Source organism: Pelmatolapia mariae, linkage group LG2 (genome assembly GCF_036321145.2).
Source record: "Pelmatolapia mariae isolate MD_Pm_ZW linkage group LG2, Pm_UMD_F_2, whole genome shotgun sequence".
NCBI lineage: Eukaryota > Metazoa > Chordata > Actinopteri > Cichliformes > Cichlidae > Pelmatolapia > Pelmatolapia mariae.
In genome coordinates this window covers 6847523-6862318 of record NC_086228.1, presented here as the reverse complement: position 1 = coordinate 6862318, position 14796 = coordinate 6847523, and the positions used below count along the sequence as shown (strand labels likewise).

Here is a 14796-nt window from a genome sequence, read left to right as displayed (position 1 = left end):
GCACCGGATCACGTACAATTACAAACTCCACGTGAAACTGAGTCTTTGTACTTCACAAACATGGAGGCGGCTTCACGAGAAAGCTGAACACAACATCCACTATCAGCACCCTCCTGAAATACTGGACCTAATCAGGCTCCTCCTCGCCTTGGGAAGCCACTGCAGTAGCAGTTGAATTAATTAGGCTGGATGTTATCAGTCACTGAGCCATTAGTGATGTTCCTCTTCTTGATGCATATCTCTTGATATCTCATCAGCCTTTCTCAGCATTTTACATCCTGTCTTATCAACTGTCTTTCTACCTCGGTGCCACTGGGCCGGCAGACTGTTTTCAGGACGGTTTTCCGAGCTGCATGCGTACGTGGGATCTCTTTAATTCGATGTCTTCGTGTGGGTGTGAGAGCTGGTTGTCAGGGACAACGGTACTTACAGCTTTCGATCTCCAGGGTGCAGTTTTGCTCATCTAGAGGGTAGCGGCGCAGGTCCATCATGCAGGCTGCGGTTGTAGTGATCCTACACACAGAGAGAGGGATAAAGAAATATAGGATTCAACGCAGAAACAGGTGGAGGCGGCCACGAGCAGGCTGGGATCATTTTATTTGACCTTCACTGCGCAGAGTAATGTACACATCCCTGCAGGATGTTGGCAAACCTGAAGAGCACCAGACATGAAAGCCATTCTTCCGGAAATAACAGGTTCAAATGGAAAATGCCATCAAATGTGGGGATCAGGATTAATTCAAAATCAGATGCTGTTTGGCAAATCCGAGAAACCATTCCAACCGGCCGAGGCAGATGGCCGCGCTCCCGGAGCCTGGTTCTGTCTGGTTTTCTTCTTGTTAAAGCACACTTTTTGCGCCGCATGGTTACCAAGTGCTTGCTCAGATGGAGTTATTTGGAATTTTTGGGTTTCCGGAATAAATATTGTGATTTTTCTGTGATTATGCCACAGGTAGAGTTTTAAAGAAAACTCTGTCCTGCCTTTAAAGTTTGGTTTCTACTTTCAGGGTCAATCCATGCAACTAACATACAGTGCTTTATTTTCTGCAACCATCCTTCCTCTTCTCTCAGACCCCAACACAGCACTAACAAGACAACATTATATAAAAGTTAAATCAATTAAAGAATTCACGCAGCAGAAAAGTCATCGCATATGCCAGAGACACACACAGGTGTCAGCTGTGTGGCTTTCAGGTTTCCCAGATTCAGACTATAAACCTAAACTATAAACATGTTTGGATTGGACAGTTTTGTCACACCGATGTACAGTTATGTATGCAAAAGACCAACTTTTTTTTCCTCTGTTGTTTTTACTATGGTGTTGATGCACTCTGTTGTCTAACCATTAAAGCGATACAGGAAGAAAATGGACGTATTAATCAGATTTTAAATATACATCAGCCTCAGTTCAAGCCTCCATAAATCATGAGCTGATGCTGATGATGTCTTTTTATTGAGAAATTCTTTTCTGCTTTTATTATGAAATTTAATGCATATTTTATTCCTATCACAAGATTGGGAAACTATTAAAGCTAGTAATTATTGTACTTAACAAAGTGTGGAATTTGGACACTATGCTGGTTTTACTTTTATCCCATAAAGAGATAAAAAAAAGCAGGGTTCAACCTCTGGTCAATGGGCTCCTTAAAAAAAGAGCCGTCGAGCACAGGCCAGTCATATCCAACAGGTTCAGTCAGGGTGACGCACTTCCCGTTATAGATGACAAGTTGGCCAGAGCTGAGACGGGCTGGCACCCGGCCGCACCAAACCCCCGAGGCTGTCTGAGAGAGACTGGACACACAATCTAACTATGGGGGCTAAATCTAGCGTAGACGTGTAAGACGAACCCCCTCACACACATGCACACACAAACACACTGATTGATATAAAACATGATGGCGTCACGCGACCATTAATAATAATAGCAGCCTGTGGGAGAATTCCCAGTATAGGTTGAAGTGTTTGTCATAACCGCGGGTTTTCCTTGTCACAGCTGATTACGGTCATCATCGATTTATTGTGTTAGCGGTCCATTCATTCGTACGTGACAATGAAAAAGGCCACTGAGTAGCCAGATCATCCAGTAAAAGTCACGCTACATTTACACTTTACATTCGTTGGACATTCAGTTCAACAACAAGGATCCCTCAGTGTCGCACAGTCATAATTTGTCTTTATTCATAATTTCACTTTCCATCAATATATTAATTCATATGTCCTTTTATTCTTTATTTCTTCAGTTTCACCATTTTGTGAAATACAGCGTTCGTAATGGGAACAAATGAATCTTGCTGCTTATCAATGAATTTGAACAAATACAAAACTAAATGAAAGGTAAACTGTCCTTATAAGAGAGGTGATCATTTTACAGTGTTAAGCTGTAAAACAAACCCGCTGTCCTTATTTGAGGGCTTATGAGGGTCACCTTTGCACATCTCTGTTCAGAAATTGGGCCTCAGGAGGATATGCAATTTTATAAATCAGGGACAATAAATATTAAATAATAAAAAATCTGTTGTTTACCATTAAAAAAAAACAAGCAGTGGTGTCTGGATTTGTTTATTTTGATAAATCAAAGACTTTACGTCATTCCACTATTTATAAAATCATAATGGAAGTGCTACCATGGGAAAAAAATGTATGACAAAGTGCTGAAATGTATATTGTTTGGTGTGCATTGTCATCTCCTGAAAGCCTGTAAATGTTTTAAACATGAATAGAAATGGGCAAAAAAATGTTCTGAGTTCACACATTTTTCAAATCGCTGCTGCTTTGAGATTAAGAACGTGGTCCCGTGGAGCTGCGGGGACACTATGGCAATAAAAAAACACAATCACAATGCCTTCTCTCGGTTAACTTCATCACATCTGCAGACGCATCTTTAAGAGCGCCTTGTCTTTAATAATTAAGAGCAAACTTTATTTGAAATCTTTCTGCATAAGATGTTCAGCTCCCTCAGGCCGAGCCTGGCAAGTTTGGGATTTCATTTTTTCGAGCTGCAGAGACTCGCAGTCTTTCTTTCACACACTCGGGCTCTCTCCGTCTCTGCCTCCTTTTTTCTTGCTCTCTGGGCTCTTATGTAAGAGCCAGTTAGCAGGGCCATGGTGCACTGGGGGATTAAAACAGGAGGCTCATTTCTGTCCTAGTTTACCCCTTTTTTATGGCCACAACTTCCCAGGATGTTGCGCTCGCACAGCCAGGCACTCATCACTCACCATCATCGCCATCGCCATCACTAAATCATCGCGGTGGCACAGAGGAAACACAGGGGAAAAGCAGAAATGAGGCCAAAATGGCAGGGGTAAAAATAACAGCCTATTTATAGCCCACCTACATCATCAGCAGAAGTCTCACAGCTTTCTCGTCTGAGACTCCGCACGGCTGATCAAGAACTGCTTCTGCACCCCCCTACCTCACCCGGCTGAGCTAGAGCATCCAAAACCTGCGCTAACAATTACCCCAAAAATGCAAATAATGAGCACGCAGGAGAAGCAGGACGAGGGTTTCTCTCTGCAGGATTCCCTCCCCATCTTTGAATCTCCTCCTCCTCCTCGTCTTCGTCATCTCCACTGCAGAGAGAGTCTGCTGTGGACCTCTGCAGCAGCAGCAGCAGCAGCAGTTGTCATGAAGCACAGGCTTGTTTGCTCTTCATCAACATCAGAGCCGGTCCATCTCTCGCTCATCCCAACCTGCCGGCGGAGAGGCCATGCTCTCGCAGATCACGCAGAATCAAACACGCTACATTTGCTCTGCGTCGGAGCTAATAGGACACAGAGTCTAAAAAAGGCAGTTTTTTTCTTTTTTTGTCTATGTTCCTCTCACAGTTCAACCCAGGCGCTCTCTCTCTCTGTATATGTGTGTGTGTGGACCCCCCTAAGGCGGCCTGTGCACCTTTATTCCAAATGACCTTGTTTACGGACATAACACAACCACCACGAATTCCCAGACAGAATCTCATTTCGAGGGAGCATCAGAGAAGAAGAGGCCAAAATGCAGAGGGGAGGAGGATTTTTGCAGGTTCCAAACCTGGTGCAGGCTGACTTAAACTGACATTTCATCACGCATGCAGGCATCAGGAGAAAAAAATAGAAAGATCATTTCAGAAGTTAAATTAAGATGGAGAAGCTTCCTCCATTTTGGATAGAGAGCCCATGTTGAGCTGAGCTAACACATGCAGGATTGCCTCTTCCTGCTCAGGCAGGTCACAGAGCACATCCAATCAAAAAGCAGGAAAAATAAAGAGGAGGTTTCTGCGTTTCCCTCTCGCCTGATCGGTAACTTCAGAAGGAGATAACTCTAAAAGTGATCCCATTGACAGCATTCGCAGAAAAGAAGGCAGCTTTCTCATCCCAGGCCACGGGATATCATCGTGCATTTTAGCTGCAGAGCAGAAACGCTCCTCGGCCTGACAGAAGACGACGTCAGTCTCCAAAGCACAAGGATGTGTCCTCTCACAACACAAAAGGAGTTACAATATTCACAGAGAAAGGAGGGAGGGTGGAGAGGGAGTGGGGAGAATCCTAATAATTTCTCCATTTTGAATGAAGTCTGACCTTCACGTCTCTTTCTCCCTCTTCGGCTCAGTCTCTCTCTGTATGCCAATGTGGAGCGACATACAGCACGAGTCACGCACTCGGTGTCTGTGTGTATGTTTCTTTTTCATTTTTTCCTGCATAAAATGAAAAGCTAAGTGGAGTTTGTGTTTTCCTGTTGTGTGTGTGTATGTGTGTTTTTTCCTCGCTGCCTGGGCGGTATCTGTGTTATTGGCTGAGCCTTTTCAGGGGCTGGGTAATTAGATCAGACTGCCTCTCCCCGAGAGTCAAACCGAGCTCTAAAGTGACAGTTGGGAGCACTGTTGTAATTTTCTGCTCCTCCTGGTAATTGAAGACCAGGATTTGGCAGGATTGGGATGCACTATATATCCACAGAATAAGGAGTAAACAACACCCTCACTCTTCCTCCTTCGTATGCACCCCTGAAAATAACACTCACTCATTCACACACACATGTACCCAGAGACACAAATTGCACACACACACATCTCCTGCAAACTAAACAGTTTAACCTACTGGCGTTTCCCAGTTAGCGTTAGCTGGTTTCAGCTCAGCACAAATACTCCTCCTGCAAGATCAATAATATGTTTACTTTTGCCCCTCATTATCTAAGGATTTAGCAATACTACGTGATATTTTATAGTCAAACATTTTAGCTTAATCTCCCAAAAGACAGATTCAGCATATAGTAAGGGGGTAAGATTATAGGGGCAGGAAGCTTTCTGGTTTTCAGTCTGTAGTTCAAGCACTATTGATAAGTCACTTTGAGCAAGCTTTACTTGCATTAGAAGGATGGCATGTGATGACTATTAGCTGACAATTATTACTTGCCAAAATTAGTTTGCTCTATCCAGAGGCTGAGTCAGCAGACCAGTCGGTAGATTTTAGAATAAATTTAAAATTTATTTAAACATTTACAGACAGTTGTTTGGTTGAGTTTTGCTGTGTTTATATTGTGCAGATTGAATAAGAGAGTCACTGTGTCCTGCATGTGGCTTCATCTACTCCAGTGATTTAATATCACAGCAGAGGTGAAGATATCCTGACCGCAGAGCTCCATAAACATGTCAGCACCCATAGATTTCTAAATGACATCTTTTAGTTTCCTACCTTCTTCATTTCTTACTAATTTAATGCAAAACTTTGCTTTAATAAATGAGGAAATGAAGAAATCTCTGTATGTTTGTAATGTTTAGCAGCCATTCATGCAGTTTAGTTCAAACTTGGCAGGTGTGCCACTGGAGGCCTCTGGAAGTGCTGTGCAGAGTTTATCCATATAATAAAACAGAAAAGTGGGACCCACCCACTGCATACTGCCAGTGGACATTAATCACTGAAGTCACTGACTTTTTGATTGCCACATTGCTGCAAATCAAAATAGAAAAAAACAAATCACAAAATACATACGACTTGGAAAAATTGGTAGTTGCTGGATGATTGCATTTAATTTTTTAAAAATGCAATGGCTTGCAAGTAGATGAGTATCCAAAGTCCTCAACCACTGGGGGACCACTTTAGATTGCAAGATGATTGCACAGGTCGCCTGATTGGAGGCAACCTGTCTCCAAACACTCGTCGTCTGACTCACTTTCAGAAAAATCAGCTAAGATTTGCAAAAATGCATTTATAATTTATACAAGCAGAGAGATTATAAACACATCGGGATCAATCTGAGTCAGTCTGTGCTAATGGATACAACTTATCTGCAATGCATCTCTTTGCAGTAGGAGACTTGGACTAACTAGTTGCCAACTGGTTGTATTCTGGTTCTATTACGTCAGAGCAAGGTTGCCAAGGTTGTCTTTGTCATGTTGCAGTTGAATCACTGTCCTGAAGAAACTATGTCACTGTTTTTGGAGGAATTTCTGAATTTCAGTCTCAAATTTCAGAGATTCTGGCTGGACACTGAGTGGAAGTAGTTAAACAGTGTGGTTTTTCACTTTCATGTGGATTTCTGTGTATGCAGACGGCAACAGACAGCAAAAGGTTTATGATTTCCTGCGATTTATTCATTCACAGTCACTCACTATATTATCACAACCAGTTTACATGGAATTGTGACCTTGACCCTACTCAGTTGCAAACTGATAACACACTCATCGCCTTTTTGACAAACCTAAGCTGCACTGAAGAGTGCAACTACCTGTAAGACCTGGTCCTCATGGCTAAAGCAACAAGATTACAAGATTTCAAAGGCACAGCTGCAATAATTTTAATTACCCTCTGATTCTTCAATGTACTTTTACATCAATAGTTAATGTTTATGTCCTACATACATATAGATTTACTCATGAAAGTGGTCCCTTTCACAGTTTACATGTTTATAAATAATTAGGAAATGGCTTTCAGGGACAGTAATTATGGTGGAACTACTTGGAAACATTTTTTCTCTACTTTTCTACTTTTTACTCAGATACATGTATTTGACAGCTGTAGTTACTCCACTTTTCCTTTTTTATATTTTAGCTACAGCCAGTCAGCTTCAGAAATATGATGCAGTGGTATGAATTAAACAGCAGTGTGTAAAGAAAGTGAATTTTATTATCAAAATGACCAATAACCACAGTAAAAGCTTTCTTACTTAATAATGCATCCGTTTTTAATTTGTCATAACATGCTGATATAATTTTATGCTCTTTCTGCAGCATAATTTTAAAATGTTCTCCCCTTTACTGTTTCCTTTTTACTTTAACTCTGAACTAAAACTTCTTCCACCACTGCTGCCCTTTACCCCGATGACATGCCTTGAATGAATTCACATCCCCGGACCTCTGACAGGATGTGTGCTCACATACGTCCTCTTTCCTATAGACTCTCAGTTAGCCATCTTCTCCACACCCACTAAAGCTGTGCTGTTGCAACCAGCTGACCCGTCTCTGCAGGTACGTGTCAGTGTGCTCAGAGCACGCAGGCATCTGGCCGGGCTGACTCTGACAGCAGCTTGTGTCTGGACTCGCTAGCATCAAATAAAAGCTGGACCAAACCCACGAACCAAATAACGGAGGAGCCGGCAGGCACCGGCACTGACAAGGACAACGCATCCGAGGTAAAAACCACATGTCTCTGCTGCGCACACCCCCCTTAAAATTTCACAACACTCTTACAACTCCCCTGGCTTTCATTGCTTTTTGGCTGTTATGCAAAGAATATGTGTTAGGCTTATATAATTGAGTCAGAGTGTTCGGAATTACATTTCTCGACTGTTGAGACAAAATGTAGCGATGAATAATGTGGTGCAGTGCAGATACTTAAATTTTTTAAGCAGCCTTTGCGCAAGAAGGGCATCTCAGTCAAGAGAGGGAACGACTGCAACATCTTGAATTAGCAACAATAACCTCAGCTTTTAACACACACACATGCATGAACACACACGCACACGAAAAGGGGGTGACAGATCAGAGGAGGCAGCGGCACAGTGATGGACGGGTTGCGTTAGCCTATGCAGTCAAATACGCAGCGTCAGTACAAATACAGATTCAGTGTTTGTATTGAACTGCTACATTATTGATTATGACTTTATCAATTATGGATGACAGCATCCTCAGAGGCATCGCAGCCCTGCGCCACAAAGAGACGTCGTGTAGATGGGCTGCACACAATCAGAGTCAGTTCAGCTTTTTATTATTGATGATCATCAGGAGATATGAAAGGCTACAGTACAAGTGCATATAGTTCCTCCTATACACACCTCCTATACTTCACTACGACCCAGGGTGTTATTTTTTAGATTTGTGGCTTGTGTGCAATTAATTCGATGACATTAGCATGGAAAGTCAATGAGTCAGTGGTATAGATTGAAATCACTGAGCTCTAACTTAAACAGTCAAACGTAACCTTTCTGTGCCCAAACACAATCACCAATCCTTTGATATCAATAAAGAAGAGGAAGAAAAAAACAGGAAATATACACATTTGCACTTTTTCTTGCTTTAACAGGTGCTAATTTTGTGTCATATATCGGCTTTTTTAATAATCAGATTTAGGTTATTCTTTGAAAACACTGCCTTTTTAAATATATATAACCCTGGGTTTTATTTTGAAATGCCTTGTTGTTGAGCAACGCTACACAAACACACCTGCCTCGCTTGGCCTCCGTGTTGCCTCTTCTTTTCAACCTTGTTAATCATCTCAGAAAGCGGCACCATGGGTGGCCTCGTAATAATCCCTCCTTGCGTATGAAAAGTGCAGCTTGACTGCTCTGAGTAGAGTTTGTAGAGGCTGAAATAGCTTCTCTTATTTTCTTCCTTTTTTTTTCTTTGTTTTGTGGTCCAACCAGATCACTTGCCAATAAAAACAATTCATAAAGACACAGCTATGACACATAAAAGTCTTACCTGAGTCCATACAGCACCGTTCCATCAGGGTGGAGACGAATCATCCTGTTCTTCACTGTGACGCCATGCACAAAGGACTTCTTGTCGTTGAGGAAATAGGTGTCAGGGACCCACAGCTGGTCAGCCACTCGGTTATCCAGAGTCAGGTTGTAAGCAATCTCAGAGTAGGAGAGGCGCTTGTCCCGCCACGCTTGCTGGAAGTACATTGTCAAGGTGTAGTCCTGCCAAACAGAGGTGAACTACATTTAACGCCACAGTCAAACTCATTGTACATTTTTTTATATATGTTTTATTTTCATCACCATTTCAACCGGGGAGCACATGAAGCTCTACCGGGATGTCATGTCACGCTCATGTCTGAGCTGTGGCACGTTTTCATGGGCTCTGCATAGTGAGAAGGTCAGCCAAAAGGTCGTCGGTGGTCTGAAAGGCCACAGCCTGCACTAGGGGGCCCGTGGTGGCCAGGGTTGGGGGGTTAATATTCAACTATCCTCCATTAATTTTTAGACCATAACCAGAGGGCAACTTTCTCAGCTGGCTGACTATTGTCTCATGCTAAAAATATCTGCTTCCACTTGAGCGAATGAAGCTGCCTTCTGCTTTACAGAGACGATACCCTCTTTAATGCAAACTCCTGGTAGATATCTGCAGCTGGGGCTTCCTCCCTCTCTCTCTCTCTCTTTTTTTATGTTCTGACTTTGCATAATAAACAATCACAGCGACTGAGATTCAGGGGAGACTTTTCCAGATTTAACCTTAGTGGGGAGGGGAAAAAAGCAGTATTTATACTGTACAGTTTGTTTTTACACATGCTCAGAGATGTGGTAGAAAACCGTACCTCCTCCTCCTCCTCCTCCCTCTCCGTGTGTCTCTTTTCTCTGCTTCTCACTCTTAAAAAAAGACTCACACCCACACACAGCCACAGCGAAACACAGCACTGCAGTCGGATCTGCTTGGTTACAGTGTGTTGCAGTGCAATCAGCGAGTGGGAAAACAAATTAAAAAATACGGTCCGTGAAACAAGGCCCTTGAGCTTTTACTCCAAGCAGCCATCATCATCACTTATTGCCGTGTATCTATGTTTCCGAGCCCCATCAGAACACATTGGCGTGACGCTGCTGCGCAGTTGCCACTAAACACTAAATTCACTGTGTGCAGTGTGCCCGACCGAAGTATTAGTGTAAAAAAGGCCATCTAAAAATACACCAGATTCTGCCATCTTGATTTTTTCTTTTTCAGGAATAAAAAAAAAGTCACGCGAGGACAGCTGCTTCCTTATCCTGTTTTACAAGGGTTCCCACTGAACCCTCCTCTCACACTCGCTCCCTCTCTGTCTCATTATCAGCCTGTCGATCGGATATCTCTATCACCTTTGGGATCGTTAGCTGCTGCCTGCAGGCTCAGAGTACATCACAAACCCAGGCAGCACATCCTGTGATACACTCCTGTCTTTATCGCAGGAAAACAAACAGGCCTCTCTTTAGCAGAATTATAAAAAAAATAACACATAATATTAACCCAGTGTGAGAAGATGGTTACAGAAATTATTGTTGTGGAAACTTTCTGTTAATGTGGTGTCAGACATTTTGGTGGATAAAATCACAATGTGACAAGGAGGCTAAGTAATAAAGACAACAAACTGCAGTTCCTCATGCGGCCACTTGAGGCTAGCTTCAAATGTGAGTCAATCCCCATAGACCTCCATGTTAAAATGGAGATCACCTTTGCACCAGTGCAGTCCATCTGGTCACTACTAGATATTCTGCTGAGGCAGTATCCTTGCTTTTAAAGCCCCAGCTGCAACTCAAAAACACTCAGAATAACTCGGATAATAGCAATAGAGTCTGTGTATGCACCTTGCTAACCAAGCAAGCAAGGATTAGAGATGCTAATAATTTAGCTATACAACTTTTCTCAAACTGCTGTGGTTCATGAACACAAATTGTCGGGTTGCTTCGTGTCAGTAAGTGTGTATTTGTAAGTAATGTGCTTCAGCAGGACATACAGGTCATACCATAAACACGCGAGCAATAGGGAGGCGTTGTCATGGCAACCAAGAAAGCAAACATTAACCAAATCCTTTTTAGTGCCTAAACCAAGCAGCATATTTTTAACCCTATAAAGCCTTAACTATGAAATAATTGCCAGTAAATTCTAATTTTTGGGAATCGAAGCGTTTAATGAACTTTCTGAGATATTTTATATATCTACATATATGTATATATATATATCTATATATATATATATACATATTTATGTGTGTGTGTATTTGCATATATGAGTTTTAGTTTGTATAATTTTTGCTGCATCCAGCATTTTTTGTGTGCAATTTATGGTGTAATTTATTTATGTTGTTCTAGAGAAAAAATCACTCTGATCTCTCAAAAACAAATATATCAAATGTCATACATTTATCGTTACAGCGTTAATTAATAACATATTTAAAAATGACAGAAATTACATCTGAAAAGTCTGTAGCTCAAATTTGAGTCTCTGGCGTTAACAGTGAATTAGTCTCCACAGCCACAAACCCCTCCACCCTCCGAATGAAGACTGTGGAAAAATATTAACATAGTGAAAATGGAATCAAATCAGCACATATGACAGTGGGCTGATAAAAAGTTGTGTTCATGGATAGGAAAAAAATGATGGGAATTTTATATTGAGGAAAACAAAATGATGCCAAATTTGTGCCCAGAAACACAAATCATTAGATGATAAACTTCTGTAAGGAAAGTTTGTGTCCAAATATTGTTACTTCTGCCTCCAACAGCCAAGATGGCGACAAAAACGGTAGTCCATAAACCAAAGGGTGATGTCACAGTTGCCAGGTCCATCTTTAATATAGAGTCACTGGTGTGAACCGGGAGTTCCATATTCCTATTTTTGATTTTCTTGTTTGCAGTCCCAGCTCTCAACTTGAAATTACTCGAGTAACTAAAACCTAAAGATTTAAGAGTCACGAAGATATAACAGAAAGATAACCAGCAAATTCTGGTGATTACCTGGTGATATTAGTTTCAGTCCATTTCAGCATTATTACACTGAAAATGAAATGTCCTTTCTTAAAATGACACGATGCATTTAACTTCAGTTGATTATTCAATTTAACTTGTTCACACTGAGTTTTCTGGACTTTCAGCCTCCATACGTGTTTCAGTTAATTAGATTCTAAACATGGAACATTGTCACACTCAAAGGATTGCTACTGTTTAAGTTTAGGTGTAAGTTCAGGTAATGAATTAAGTAATAATCAGACTGTTAACATAGCATGTTGTCTTTAGATGTTGATGATACAATGGAAAATGTGTATTTCAGCTCATTTATGTGATTGTAACATGTTTACAAAAAGCGTGTGAGAAGATGGAAAAACAACCGACTGTTTTCTGTGTTCGAGGTCATGAGGCGCTTTCTGTGTCGTTGTTATCAAGCAGGCGCCCACGTGACAGTGAGAAGAAAACCCTCCACAGCTGATCACACAGTTTGTATCCACACAATGAGCATAAAGGAACTGCGAATTTTCTTTTCTGTATCGATGCTAATGCAAAGACTGTCTGTACTGTATTGATCCCTCTGCAGAGTTTCTTTCAATAAATCTCAGAAAACCAGTTTGGCTTCAACGCTCAGTTTATTTTTTTCATAAGAGTTTGTTCACTTTTCATGGAAGAAGACAGGGGCCACTGAAAAAATAAAAATGAAAAATGAAAAAAAGACGCAAATTTGTTTTTAATCTCAAAATTCTGACATTTTTCCGACAAAATTCAAACTTTTGTTTTTAGACTTCTGTTTTTAATTTTCAAATTTTACAATTCTAAAATAAAGTCAGCTTTATTTTATTTCACCGATTAGAATAAAACAATAAAAAATAATAAAAATAACAGGCTGTTACCAAAATATGTCACTACTCCACGTATAAACAGTAAACACTCAATAGTAGGCAACAAATAAAAATAAAAATCTGATTTTGGATCATTGTGAAGTGTCTCCTGTACTCGGATACTAAATGAGTCACATATTCACAGCGGACATTTTATCCTGTCATAGTAGGAAAAGTTCAGGTGTTACTAATAAGATAAAGATTTCTGACATGACAGGGTGACAGTGAGGCAGTTACACATGTACTTTTCTCACTGTGACCTCTCAGATTAGATGAGGAGTGGACACCAAACGATGTGAAATGCTAAATTAGCTAAACCTGGATTTTAAAGATGCCTGTCCTCATTTTAAAGTGTTGAGCTTGCATATTTGCAGGGCCTCTGTGTGTGTACGTTAGAGGTTTTAACAGTATAGATATGCACAGAGAACACCTGGGCCTGCACGCTGCCTCCTGGCTGTGCTGTAAAATGGCAGCATAATTACGTCCTTGCAGATGGTGCTGTTTACCTTGACTTGGACATCACTTGAGCTTAGAGAGAGACACAAAGTACAGCTGCCTCACCTCTCTCTCTCTCAGTGCAGCCTGAGAACCAAATCTGCAACACAGAGTACTGCAAGGGAACAGTTTTGTAACAGACGAAGTGCTGGCTGAGTCATGCTGTACAGGTGCTGTGCAGTAAAGTAAGCAGGACAACCATGTTATTTTTATGCAAAAAAACCCTCAAAAGCCTAAAAAAATAACGAGACTATCTTTGACAATCTGACAAATATGTTTCTGCATCTTGTATATTAGCATTCAGTCACTAGGGCTGTGTAAGGAGAGAAAATCCTGATTGATATTTCTCCCATCCGCACCTAGAAAAAAGCTGCAGCTAGTCGGAGCATCCCATGCTTGAGCACTGGTCTCCAGAGCGACCTTCAATCTCCTTGTCACAAGCACTTCTCAGAAACTCCATTAACATCACACAGACAGCCCAGTAAGCATCAGTGAGGGAGACATCTTGTGGAGAGCACCAACATTTAAAAGAAAAGGCACGACAGCACCGAATACATAAACACAAAGAGCATACAAACGAGGCTCGGCTAACTTGAAAAAACATCAAGGCTGGGTGCACAGTGACAGTGTCTCGCTGCAGATATGTTTCTGGGCTAACAAACCCCCATTAAGAACCTGACAGAGTGACAAGGAGTACATTTGTGTTTCCCTGAGAAATCTGACAGACTATGGTTGTTACAAGTCCTCCATTACAACTACATCAGCTGTCACAAGCGACATAAGAGGGGGGCTGCACATAGATGGGCTTAACACAATATACTGCTGGGTTTGTAAATTTAGATTTGAGGGAAAAGTTGACTTTAAGCATTCACTTTTCATAAACATATAAACTGCTTCCTCTGTTCTGTCTGTGCAAAGCAGTCACATTAGGTTTAGGAAGGGGTAACGGTGATGGTATGTGCCTGAAATATGAAACTGATTGATGTTTTTGTTTTTTCAGATTGAACTCATTTTTGGGTGACATTATTTTCCAAGTCTCCTCTTTCCCAGAGAATGGTTTGGTTTATTGAAATTGCTAATCAACAGTAAAGGCTGATATTATATACATTTATTTAGGTAAAGGTGAAATTCCCTTGATAATCTTAAAAAAATTAAAATAAAAAATACTTTTGCACTGACTACCCTGCTACCTTGATTATAGTGAAAATTCACTAGATTTTATATAATACATATAACATAATAAACATAAAGAGTAAGAAACTGTAACTTTACTGTAAGAAAATTGTAAAAACAAAACAAATTAAAAAAAACGATAATGTACCGTGAACGCTGCTCAATAATACAAATAAAACACAGCCGTTTACTGTGATTGGGTGTGCTTGTGTTACCATGGTGATTTGCTGCAGTGTAGATTTAGTAGGAAACTAACGCTACAATACGAGAAACCCCGTTGCCAGAATTTACTCTTAATCAACAGGATAATTTTTTACAGTGTGTGAAAAGACACGTCCACCGACAGTCACTTTCATGTTCTTTA

General features: G+C 41.0%; 1 protein-coding gene across 1 annotated transcript in view; it reads right to left on the bottom strand.

Moving 5' to 3' along the window:
* Nucleotides 1-14796, bottom strand: part of gabrb2a (gamma-aminobutyric acid type A receptor subunit beta2a) — a 32790-nt gene that overhangs the window by 9964 nt on the left and 8030 nt on the right. Inside the window, exons 4-5 of the mRNA XM_063492023.1 lie at nt 8888-9108; nt 431-513 (exon numbers count right to left, since the gene is read on the bottom strand). Of these exons, the coding sequence (XP_063348093.1) occupies nt 431-513; nt 8888-9108 (304 nt within the window). The remainder of the gene's footprint in view (nt 1-430; nt 514-8887; nt 9109-14796) is intronic.